Genomic DNA, 13,542 nt, shown 5'->3' with positions numbered 1-13,542 from the left:
GGAGGACCTCATCCTCCTCCTACAGAAACCACTATCTTCTATCCTCCCTTCACTCCCGCCGTTTTTACCACCAAATGGGGCTTAAAAAAAGAAAAGAAAGACAAACACCTAACAAGCTCCTGCAGAAAGAGTGTGCACAGAAGGCTTTCTTTCCAGAACACTGATCTTAATGTTCTACACGGTCCCTGAGAGCAGGCACAAGAGTTATACTCTTCTGTAAGCCAGAATGTAGGCCAACTATATTTTTAGGATTCTATTTCAGGGACTGGATGAGGGGTTACTTTAAAAAAATTTACATCTGTTCTCCACTATATTTCAAAAATTCCTTTCTAAACCACTTGGATTTTTTTTTCCATTTCGGTGGCCAACATCATTAAGAAAGTAAAGAATAAATTAAGGTGCCCCGAGCAAACAAATGGCAGTACAGTATTAAACCATAAAAATATAAAATCTGTAAACATTTACGGCAATAACATTTGACTGGAACGGGGGAGAAACACACATTCATAGTGTTTCTGCTTTTTTAATACCAGATTAGTATTTAAGAAATCTCTAGTTACAAACTTCCTTATGGTGGCTTTGCTCTAGAAATTTTTCTAAAAATTGTTCATTTTGTTTTTGGAACAACAAATATTTTACAGAAATTTCTGGGCCTCAAAAAAAAACAAACAAGACCATTAAATACAGTAACAGTTTTCAAAAAGATTGATTCCTCACAGGCAGCACGTACTAACAGGTCACCATTCCCAAGGGCAGCAGACACAAAATCACAACCACACACTTGACTTCAATCTGCCAGAGAACCCAGGGCTTATCTGCTTCTTCCACTTCTATTAGCATATGGTGACAATCAAATCTTTATTGATAATAACCATTTAGTGACTGACCACTGGGTTTTGGGCACCATGCCAGTCCATTGCTTATATTTCTTCTTCTTAAAGAATGCTCTTTTTCAAGGAGAAATTTTAATTAAACAGAGTAGAGATGTCTAGACATATTGAGGCTAACCTAACTTTTTTTTTTTTTTTTTTCTGATGCCACCGGTTTCTTTAATGGCAAAGGATATGGAATCTCATGGAGCCAGATACACAAAGTCAAGACACAGCAGCCCCCGATGGAGGCAGAGCCTCCCCAGATTCTCCAAATCCTCCACAAGTTCCCGATGGGGCTTCTATATCCTCCCTACCCCGCCCCCACCCCTCCACAACACCTGGACCTTTTGGAGGCTCTGGCTGTGCAGACCTCCTGATCAGCAGGTGCCAGTAACTGAGACAAAACGACTTCAGCACATTGCCTGTAAGCCTACCTCGGGGAGGAGTGCCTGTAAGAGTAAACCTAGGTCCATTTCCCAGGTATAGCCTCATCCCTCGGCAGCACCAGGCTCAAGTCTGCCTAACGTCCATTCTTTTTATTTTTTTCATTGAGATACATTTCACATACTATAATATCCACCTTTACAATGTGTACTATTCAGTGGTTTTCAGTATATTCATAAGGCTGTACAAACATCACCACTACCTAATTCCAGAAAATTTCCATCATCCAAAAAGAAACTTCAGACCCATCAGAAGCCATTCCTTATCCGCACCCCGTTCCCCTCACCCTGGCCCACCCCACCCCTGCCCCTGGCAACCACTAATTTAATTTCTGTCTCTACGGATTTACCTATACTGGACATTTCATATAAATGGAATCGTACAACATGTGGCCTTTTCTGTCTGACTTCCTTACTTAACATGTTTTCTAGGTTTATCCACATTGTAGCATGTGTCAGTACCTCACTACTTTTTTTTTTTTTTTTTTTCCGGTATGCGGGCCTCTCACTGCTGTGGCCTCTCCCGTTGCGGAGCACAGGCTCCGGACATGCAGGCCCAGTGGCCACGGCTCACGGGCCCAGCCACTTGGCGGCATGTGGGATCTTCCCGGACCAGGGCACGAACCCATGTTCCCCGCATTGGCAGGCAGACTCTCAACCACTGCACCACCAGGGAAGCCCCCTCACTACTTTTTATGGCTGAATAATATTCCATTACATAGACATAAGAATATTTTGTTTATCAGTTCATCACTGATGAAAATTTGAGTTGTTTCTGCCTTTTGGCTATTATGAATGATGCTGCTATGAACATCTATGCACACATTTTTTATAGACATATGTTTTCTTTTTTTTAATATAAATTAATTTATTTATTTTTGGCTGCACTGGGTCTTTGTTGCTGCACTCGGACTTTCTTTAGTTGCGTCGAGTGGGGTCTACTCTTTGTTGCGGTGCGTGGGCTTCTCAATGCAGTAGCTTCTCTTGTTGTGGAGCACGGGCTCTAGGCGTGCGGGTTTCAGTAGTTGTGGCACATGGGCTCAGTAGTTGTGGCACATGGGCTTAGTTGCTCTGCGGCATGTGGGATCTTCCCAGACCAGGGCTCGAACCCGTGTCCCCTGCGTTGGGGACATATGTTTTCCCCATATGAAAACATATGTTTCATATGTTTTCAATTATCTTGGGTAAACATAACAAGGAGTGGAACTGCTGGGTCATATAGTACCTATGTTGAACTTTTTGAGGAAGGACCTGCGCCCTCAAATGAGGGGCTGCATCTTTTTTATTGAAGTATAGTTGATTGACAATATTGTGTTAGTTTCAGGTGTACAGCAAAATGATTCAGTTATATATATATACACTTTTTTCAGATTCTTTTCTATTATAAGTTATTACAAGATATTGAATATAGTTCCCTGGGCTATACAGTAGGTCCTTGTTGTTTATCTATTTTATATATAGTAGTGTGTGTCTGTTAATCCCAATCCCCTAATTTATCCCTCACCACCTTTCCCCTTTGGTAACCATAAGTTTGTTTTCTATGCCTGCAAGAGTGTTTCTGTTTTCTAAATAAGTTCATTCGTATTATTTTTTAGATTCCACATATAAGTGATATCATATATTTGTCTTTCTCTGTCTAGCTTACTTCACTTAGTATGATAATCTCTAGGTCCATCCATGTTGCTATAAATGGCATTATTTCATTCTTTTTTACGGCTGAGTAATATCCCATTGTATATATATACCCCATCTTCTTTATCCAGTTATCTGTCAATGGACATTTAGGTTACTTCCATGTCTTGGCTATTGTATTAAATAGTGCTGCTATGAACACTGGGGTGCATGTATCTTTTCGAATTAAGAGTTTTCTCCAGATTCATACCCAGGAGTGGGACTGCTGGATCATACAGTAAAACTTTTTTTTGTTTTTTAAGGAGCCTCCATACTGTTTTCCATAGTGGCTCCACCAATTTACATCCCCTAAGCTGCATCATTTTAAATTCCCACCAATAATGTATGAGGGTTTCAATTTTTCCACCAACATTCATTCATCTTTTTGATGACAGTCATCTAATGGGTGTGAAGTGGTGTATCACTGTGGTTTTGATTTGCATCTATCTGATGACTAATGATGTTGAGCATCTTTACATGTGCTTATTGGCCATCTGTATATCTTCTTTGCAAAAATTATTCAAATTCTTTGCCTCTTTTTAATTGGGTTATTTGTCTTTTTAGTGTTGAGTGGTAAGAGTTCTTTATATATTCTAGATATATGATTTGCAAATATTTTCTCCCACTTGTAAGTTGTCTTTTCACTTTGTTGATAGTATCCTTTGATGCAAGAAAGCCTTTGATTTTGATGAAATCCAATTTACCCATGTTTTCTTTTGTTGTTCAGACTTTTCATGTCATATCTAAGAAACCACTGACTAATTCAATGTCACAAAGATTTACCCCTATGTTTTCCTATCAAAGATTTAACTCTTACATTTAGGTCTCTGCTCTATTTAGAGTTAATTTTTGTATGTGGTGTGAGGTAGGGGTGTGATTTCATTCTTTTGCATGTTGATGGATATTTAGTTGTCCCAACAGCATGTGTTGAAAAGACTATTTGTCCTCAGGCTTCCCTGGTGGCGCAAGTGGTTGAGAGTCCACCTGTCGATGCAGGGGACACAGGTTCGTGCCCCGGCCCAGGAAGATCCCACATGCCGCGGAATGGCTGGGCCCATAAGCCATGGCCGCTGAGCCTGCGCATCCGGAGCCTGTGCTCTGCGACGGGTGAGGCCACAACAGTGAGAGGCCCGCGTACCACACACACACACACAAAAAACTATTTGTCCTCATTGAATTGTTTTGGCACTCTTGTCAAAATTGGTTAACCATAAATGCAAGGGTTTATTTCTGAATTTCCAATTCTATTCCATTGATCTGTATGTCTATTCTTATGCCAGTACCACATAGTCTTGATTGCTGTAGCTTTGCAGTTAAGTTTTGAAATCTGGAAGCATGACTCCTCCAACTTTGCTCTTCTTCTTTAAGACTGCTTTGGCTATCCTGAGTCTCTCATATTTCCATATGAATTTTAGGATCAACTCATCAATTCCTACAGAAAAGCCAGCTAGGATTTTGATGGGGATTGAGTTGATCTGTAGATTAATTTGGGGAGTACTATTATCTTAACAATTTTAAGTCTTCTAATCCATAAACACAGGATGTCTTCCCATTTATTTAGGTCATTTTTAACTTCTTTGAACAATGTTTTGTAGTTTGCAGTGAACATGTCTTACATTTCTTCTGTTAAATTTATTCCTAAGTATTCTATTCATTTTGGTGCTTTATAAGTGGAATTGTTTTCTTAATTTCATCCTGGATTGTTCAGTGCTATTATATAGAAATACAACTGATTTTTGTACATTCATCTTGTATCCTATAACCTTGCTGAATTCATTTATCAGCTCTAATAGTTTCCTGTGGATTCCTTAGGATTCTCTATATACAATATCATGTCTGTCTGCAGGCCACCTCACTTTCGATAAGCAAAAAAATGCAGTTTGTGATTTACTTGAGTAGAAATTGATACAACTGGTCTCAAGAAAACTATTTTCACTATCAACAAGCTCTTTTGAGAGAAAAATTCATTCACACTTTGTACCAACGTTTGAAAACTCTTTAAAGCAAAATTATCCTTTCGGGCTTGACCGGTAGAATCTTCCAGGTGTGTTTAGCGATAGTAAAAAGTCATTGTCACTTGGCACTGTTTTCAAGGGCCTATCTGAAAAATCCGTTCTATTCAGACAGTTTTCTTAAAGCCCATCCCGGACGTGGAACTCTACTCTCGAAGGTCCTATGAAGGTCTCCCTCCTCCTCCACCGCTGCCCTTCTGTGCTAAGTGTCACCTTCGATGATAAAGTCCTTTACTTAACTTTACCCCAACTTTTTCTAAGAGGGATTTAAAGAGCTCTTTAAAAAGTGCAAATATGTAAAAAGTTTCATGAATGAGAAAATGAGGGCCGGGCAAGGGAGGAGGAAACTAGTGTGCTCAGTGGGGCACCTGCAGCAAAGGAAATGCAGCTTTTTCCAGGGAGAAACCAAGTTCAAACCCCCGCTCTACCACCCACCAGCGACACACACACACACACACACACACACACACACACACACACACACACACACGGGCAGATTACTTACCCCCATTTTACAGACAAAGCTAATGAAACTAGGGATGGTTCATGCTAACCTGTGAGTAGGGTGCTGTAACAGGACAGGTGTGCCCATCAGAGCACCGCCCCGCCTCCCCCCCACCCACTGTGCATGCCACGCAGCACCTCTGCTCCCAGGTCTCCAGGTCCTTTCATCCCATGGAAACTAACACAGCTGCTCTCGCTGATCGTGGGAACCAGCTCTGAGCTTTCTGGCAACAAAAGCAGAAAGGGAAATGTGATAAATGTCAGAACTGTTATTAAAAGGAAGACGCTTACAGTTCTCCCGGTGAGGCATTTTTCCCTCTAAAAAATAAATATTTTAAAAATCTCTCCCTAGTGGCTCCTTATATGGGGGAAATTAAGCAATATTAATGGATAATAATTATTCTTCAGTAGAAGATTTCAGGGCAATGGAAGCAGGTTCTTTTCATAGTTATTTCTTTATGTCAACCTTTTATAGAAACTATATAGCATTTAGCCCAAAAAGTGACAGTGGAGGAACAGGTTAACGAGGTCCCAACACAAAGCGTCTGGAACCTAACTGGATCATCTACGATGTCAGCTTGGAAACCAGCAGCATGCAGGAGGTAACACTGTGCACCTTGTCCCACGAACTTGTTCAGCGTGTCAGAGCCACGGCAGGGTCAGTAGAGACACAAAGAGGGTCTCAGACCCAGAGCCCCACGGCTACAGGAGACAAGGTGGCCTGGGTGCACACGCTAACAGACACACACACACACACACACACACACACACACAATCAAACACTGAACTAGCCTTCTGTGCGCAGACAAAGCACTCAAGGGCTGATTGTGTGTGCGATGTGGGGGGAGGGGAGGGGCGGTCAGGGAATCTGAGTCTGGGATCTATTTCACCTCTTCCAATCACTGGAGGTTTCATGAAAGAGGCAGAATTTCAACCATTAGGTGGGGAAAAACCTCAGCCAGTTTGTAAAGAGAGGAGGCAGGTAAAGAATTTTGAAGTTCACTTTCATAAAAGGCTTTGAAGCTCTCTGCTTGGTTTGAGCAGAGCTCAGCGGGATCTATAACCCAGTGAAAACTCCCCAATGCATGCTGCTACAATAAACAAGCACCACCAAGCATCTGAAACAGGGGTCTCCAAACTTCGAGTGAAACACATATACAGCAGACTTTTTAAATGAAAATATTATATGGAACACCGATACAAAAAAAAAAAAAAACTTTAAAGCTAATAGCAGAGCTGTGGTGGTACAAACAGGGACCAGCAGAGACCACGAACCAGGGCACTGGTCCACACTCTCCACAACTCCCGGCAGAGACTTCCCGGGAACACCTAGGGGCCCAACAAGGCAGAGTTTGAGAACCACTGGTCTCTGGCTTAAGGGACTCCCAAACAGTCTGCTCTAGAGTGGTGGTCCCCACACGTTTAAGAGTAAACCTTCAGGGGCTTCCCTAGTGGCGCAGTGGTTGAGAGTCCGCCTGCCGATGCAGGGGACACGGGTTCGTGCCCCGGTCCGGGAGGATCCCACATGCCGCGGAGCGGCTGGGCCCGTGAGCCATGGCCGCTGAGCCTGCGGGTCCGGAGCCTGTGCTCCGCAGCGGGAGAGGCCACAACAGTGAGAGGCCTGCGTACAGCAAAAAAAAAAAAAAAAAGAGTAAACCTTCCTAATCCTTCTATTTATTTAAAAAAAATATATAGAAGCACTATGTGCCATTATATTGTACACATTATAAAATATATAAAACCAAAAAAATTTAAGTAGAAGATAAAACAAAAGAAAAAATATTTTTAAATATTTTACTAAAGATACAAAAATCTTTCTGGCTCTCATTAGTGAAAGCAATGAGACTGAAAATACTGTATTATGTAGTAAATCTTTTGTTTTACATTTGGGGACAAAACTGATTCTAAATGATTTGTTTTGATACTTGTTTAATGGCTGTAACAGGTGAAAAAGACACCTCACAAAGTTACACTGATCCAAGAACTGTGTCATCAGCTGCACTTATTAAATCACCCTAGGACCAATTTTTTCAAATTTCTTCTGATTATGGAAAGGTCTTTGCTGAAATTCAGCTGATAAATTCCCATCTTCCCCAACATCAAACACTTGCTCATAAAGACTAATCAGAAGGTGTATTTTTCTATTTTTAACAAAGGGGTTTTAAAACACCCATTGAAGGTGAGTTCGTTTCCCGCTCTTTGTTAGGTATCACCTTTCCTTTGAAGGACCAAGTAATGTACTCACGGGCCATCACAGAAAAGAGTCAGCAAATTTGAGACACTTTTATTCTAGTGAAAGAAAAATGTGTGCTTTTGCACGAAGTAGCCCGTATAACTCTCTGTGGTTCAAAAGATTTTCCTGATCATTTCTCATCTTGCCACAAGTATTATGAAGATTCTACTACCTGAGAGACTTGCTTTATCAAGGTAACTGCACTGACGGTTACCTGGCACGTAGCCACGCCCTGTAGAACATGAACCACCTGGGCGATGCTGGCTGCTGCTCATCACCAACAGCTGATGCTGCAGACTCCCAAGCACCCAAACAGTGCATTCAGCAATTCCGCCGGCAGCGGGCTACTGTGCACTGAGGCAAACTCACGGGACCTCTGCACGCCTGTCGAGGACAGTGCATCTTTGCAAAGCGGTGACGAACGCCGAGGACGTGGAAAAGGAAATGCCATGGTATTTTGAGAAGCTGGGCAGGTGCCCATCGGGTAACCCACCTCCCAGAGCACAGATTTGGGGATGTTTAAGAAGGAAATACAAACATTCAGTCTTTCAATGTATACTATTACTTTTTCGAACAGCTGCTAGGTTGTTAGGACAAAAATGCTTATCAAGTTGTTTGGACCTGACTACTTAAAAAATGGACTGTTAGGTGTCGCTAGGGGAATGAGGAGAAAGTCGCTGAGCCCCTCAGGGCCACGGGAGGTGGCTGTCCTACAGTGATGGGGGTGGAGTGGGGGAAAAGCAGGCCTGGGGCCAGGAGTGCCGGACTCCACCTCCAACTCTGCCATCAACGCCCGAATGCTCTTCAAACTGCCGTCAGCGAATCACACGGGATGGGACAGGCTGCCCTCAGCTCTGAGGCCCTGCAAGGCTGCCTGTCCTAAAGGCTGGGCTCTCTCCTCCAGGCGGGACACGCCCACCCGATCCTGGAGAAACCCACAGTTCTCCCAGTTAAGGCCACGTGCTGTGCCAGGTGCCGAAAGGAGACGCCGAGATCCCATCGTCAACTGAGGCTCAAAAGGCCAATGCTGAGGTAGCTGCCCCATCTGACCAAACCGGCAGGGTTAATTTATGCCCAAACCTCCACTTCAGAATCCACAGAGACAACAGTGAGTATCCGTCATGCAAGTGGCCATTCGATGTCATTTTCGTATTTTTTGTAAGACCCGATCTTTGTGCCTTGTTTACGATACCATACTGTCTCTGAGAAGTATTCTGGTTACTAAATATTTGGTTAAATGCTCCCGAGCAACCATGTGGGAATCTTCGGGAAACTGAAGAGTCCCTCCCAAGAGGAAAGTTGGTAAGTGTCAAATAACTATTTGTTTAAAGTACAGTATGCTTATGCAAACAGAAGATCTCCTGGACAGTCACCAACTCAGCCGTTTCAAGTGCCTTTTCAGCACCGTCCAGGGCACAAGAGGGGTCCAGTCTTCCCCAGGGAGGAGTCTGCTCTCCGTTTCTTTCTACTAAGTGAGAACGGACACATAAACCCTAAGTCCAACAGGAAGAAACCATGGAGTCTCTTGCTACGGTAACAAAACCAGGAATAGGAAACGTCCCGTTTCCCATTAATTTTCACCAGCTGACCTAATAAAAATCAGTTGATTCACTCCTCTAACCAATATTCTTACTTTCTGGGTGATTATTCACCACACGGTTCAAGTTCAAAGTGGCATTTTATTTTGGAAACAAGCGGTATATATGAGGCTGTAATAATAACACAAGCTGATTAAATCTAAACTTGAAACAAAACAAAAAACTGCCCTTATTACTGATCAAAAAAGCAGATACACAAGAAACGCTGAACGTTGACAAAAACAAACATAGATATTAACAGAAAAGTGGCATAAAGACTATTGTAAATTATCCTGAAAGGATTGTTAAGTAACATTTTCCATAAAAACAATGCAGTAGGGAGTGAGAGGGAACTCTGGTTTAATAAGAACATATTTTCTCTCAAAGCATGAAACCTGTTTAAAAAGACATGAATGAGGGGATGGAAGGGGCAGCCATCAGGCCAGTGGGAGGCCGGGGAGAGTGGAGGAGGGTCTCAAGGGAATTAGATTCCAGAGACCCCAAGGGGCAGGAGGAGGGCAGCAGCAGTATTTCAGTGGCTATTATATTAATTAGAAATATATGAAACTTGACACAGCAAGAGTGCAGTGCATGAAATCCATGGCAAAACACTGTTAATTTCCTCCACAACGGGTACCATGAACTCAGGGACCCTCTTGTCTCTGTCCCTTCCTGAGAGCTAAGGGGCACAGTTCTTAATCAGCACATGTGCTGGCCCAGGGTCCAAGCATCAGCGTGAACCTCGGAGGAACAGAGACCTGCAGACGGAAACAGGGCAGCCAGCCGTCCTCCTCCTGCAAGGAGGGGACGCAGGGGGCTTCAGACGTCTGGCAAGAGAACCTTTGCAGAACAGACCCAGATACACTGCAGTTCCCCAAAAGGCGAGCTTCTGTTTTATCTTAGAACTTAGGCAGGACGGGTAAGGCCGAGAGAAATCCTTTATGACGGCAGGACACACCGGTCCACCAGTGTCAGCTGGCCACGGTGGGCTTTTAAGTGGTCAAGCATGAGCCACCAGACTGCTTTAAGCCAATGTCTGTCCTGAAGGGATGGAGAAGACGAGAAGACCTACTAAGATAATTCTATCAATCAGTTCATCTGTGGGAATGTGCAAAAGAACACTGATACAGTTTCTCCACAGGATTTTATTTCTTGACATGGCTGTCCTCCCCGACCTCCGAGCCAGCATCGTGGACACGTGCCTGTCCCATCCCACCCCTCTCCCCAGCCCACCCCCCCCCCACACACACACACACCACACCTGCTCTCCAGACACACCACCCTAACTCCCTGTTCCCAGGTCCACGGCACACAAACGCTGTCAGAGCTGCTGTTTAGGGCACATGCCCTATGTTTTCAATGAAATTACTACGAGTAGTCGTTTCTGACAGTATTTAATAACCACCTATATAACACATGCTACTTCGCTTCAATTAACTACTCTGGAATCCATCAGTTTAGAGAAAACTTCAAAACAAATTAGGTTTTTCACTAGTAACAAGTAGCAGCATCCTTTTTAACCATTAAAATTTAGGGGCAACTGGATGCAAAAACGCAGAGGCTTCCTTGAGGGAGATATTGCATGATCTTTCTTGAGGGAGATACTGAAGACTGGCTAAACGGCTTTCTGAGTAGAAAAACAAGACCTGTAAAAGCGAAGGAAGTGGAGTTGATGATATAAACGCCCTTTCACCCTGTATACGCAAACTTCACATAAAAACTTACTTGCCAATATTTTCAGGCAGAGACTGCAGTGAGATGTCATTTACAGAAAGACATGTCAAATTCTGCAATTCGGGAAAGCTTTCTGGCAATCTAAAACAAACAAAAAAAAATGTTATAGTTGAAAAAGAGAAGTGCATATATGGTGCATACTAACATAAATATAAAGACTTCTTCTGTATGCTGACTGAAATCACCTCCTAAAATTACTTTATGTATGGCATATTTGTCTTGTCTTTCTATTTATAAGGAAAAAAATAAGGACCTGGTCTACCTAGCAGTACCGGGGTATGATAAATACTTGCTGACAGGGTGATCCAGAAATAATTAGAGAGGAAAGATATTCAAGCTGTAAGAATAAAGGAGAAACAATGTTGTGAGCCTACCGAGTGTATGGCTATGAAAGAAAATGATACATAGTTCCTGAAGCTGAAAGTGCCTAAGAGTGAAAATACTTTATTGATGAACAGAAAATAGAAATTTTAGTCCACAATATTACAATAAAACACAAGAGGGTTGCTTGCTGTTTTTTTCTTCCTGTAGCTTACAATACCCAGAGCAAAGCTACGGATTACTTACAATTGATCAGCTGACAGCCAGTTGCTACTTTCTTAATATTTTTCTTTTGATTTGATTTAATATGCCAATCATGTGAGATGATTATATGTTTCACAACGTTCTACACAAAGAGAAATTCTGTATACTTCCCTTAGGCTACTGAAGAGTGAGGATTCAAAACAAAAGTATTATTTAAATACCTGCAAAGAAAGTTTACTTTCAATATTTCTATGGTTACTAGTATTTGGAGACGAAAAAACACAAACTGAAAGCAAAAAACATCTCATTGCATCTAAAATGCTTATACATAAATCTGCTAACATGGAGAAAAGAACACATAACTCATTTTTTTTGCAGGGGGTGGTGAGGACTTCTTGCCTTAGTGATAGTCTCTAGATTAGAATCTTTCATTTCTTTCCTCTTTCTAGGTTCCTTTTTTTTTTTTTTTTTTTTTGCGGTACGCGGGCCTCTTACTGTTGTGGCCTCTCCCATTGCGGAGCACAGGCTCCGGACGCACAGGCTCAGCAGCCATGGCTCACGGCCCAGCCGCTCCGCGGCATGTGGGATCTTCCCGGACCGGGGCACGAACCCGTGTCCCCTGCATCGGCAGGCGGACTCCCAACCACTGCGCCACCAGGGAAGCCCCTCTAGGTTCCTTTTTTAAAAAACAATTCCTATGCTGTTTGACATCTAATACAGGTAATTCCAAACTTCAAAACCAAATGCAGGCCCTGAAAGACAAGAGTATTAACTAGGATTTTCATAATCGATGAAATACATTCTCAGGAATGGTTTTTACAAAGTTGCAACCTCTTCCATAGTGTAATAGAGCTAAGATTTTTTTAATTTATATATCAAAAGATGCAACTTAACAGTTCTGAGTTTTTACCAGAAACTATATATAATTTTAAAACTAGCTAAAATGATCGTAAATATAAGGAAATTGTATCTTTAAATGGCTGATTTGCTTTTTTCACTGGCTCTTAACATTAAGAGCCAAACTAGTGATGTGACCCGATGAGGAAGGCCAGACTTAAGGTCGGGAGAGAGGAAAGCTAGTCTGAGCTACTGCTCAGAGGCTGCATGACCTTGAAAGGTCATTTCACCTCTTGGAGCCTCAGTTTGTTCAGCCATAAAATCACTAGGCCACGCTGAATAATTTTTAAGGTCCCTTCAACTCACAGACATCGTCTTAATTCTTAAAAGAGCACACCTGCCAAATTAAAACGGCTTTCCTTTAAGAAACCTGCCAAAAACAAGTCCAGGGTGAAAACTGAGTAAGGCCTCATACGATGCAGTGTGTTCTGGTCAAGAGAGTTTTGAAATGATGATAAAGTCACATATCAGCAGACATTAGGGGAAAAACACTAAAGAAGTAGACAAGAGGATTAAGCAACTGAAGAGTTAACAAAAAAACTCCAGAACAGCATAATATTTCCCAGCTGCCCAACCCTACGAGCTGCCTTGAGCACAAATAGCTCAGTTCAGTTCAACAAACACTGAGGGCTCACTCCATTCCAGAAAGTACAGTAGGGCTGCAGATAGAACCGTAAATGACAGAGGGATACATCTCGTTGGCGGGCCTTGGTCAAAGTGATCATTTACGTGTAGGTTTCGAGTGTTATGAGAAAAGTACGCAGAGAGGGTTACAGGGCCCAGAGGAGGGGCCTCGGTGAGTCGTCAGGAAAGGCCTCCTGAAGAAATGTGACGCTCAGGCTGCATCTTAAAGGAGAGCGAAAGGGCTGGCACCGTCAAAACGAGGGGGAGTGAAATCAGAGACCTGGAGCCCTTTATTACAGAGGCCACAACATCAGACAAGGCAATTGAGGGCCATGCAGGTGGAAAGGCCGGCCAAGGTCAGACAGAGGGCGGTGGGGAGGCTGCACAGCACACCAGGAGCTCCCACTTGATCTTACAGGGACGGGGAGCTACAGAAAGGTTTGAGAAAGA

At 42.8% G+C, this 13,542-nt stretch overlaps 1 protein-coding gene across 2 annotated transcripts in view; it reads right to left on the bottom strand.

Moving 5' to 3' along the window:
* Positions 1–13,542, bottom strand: part of LRRC1 (leucine rich repeat containing 1) — a 127,551-nt gene that overhangs the window by 40,223 nt on the left and 73,786 nt on the right. For both annotated transcript variants that reach the window (XM_067753436.1, XM_067753435.1), the window contains exon 4: positions 11,038–11,127. In XM_067753436.1, coding sequence (XP_067609537.1) covers positions 11,038–11,127 — 90 coding nt within the window. The remainder of the gene's footprint in view (positions 1–11,037; positions 11,128–13,542) is intronic.

This window comes from Pseudorca crassidens, chromosome 10 (genome assembly GCF_039906515.1).
Source record: "Pseudorca crassidens isolate mPseCra1 chromosome 10, mPseCra1.hap1, whole genome shotgun sequence".
Taxonomy (NCBI): domain Eukaryota; kingdom Metazoa; phylum Chordata; class Mammalia; order Artiodactyla; family Delphinidae; genus Pseudorca; species Pseudorca crassidens.
The sequence above is the reverse complement of the archived record's forward strand: the minus strand, read 5'-3'. Positions and strand labels throughout refer to the sequence as shown.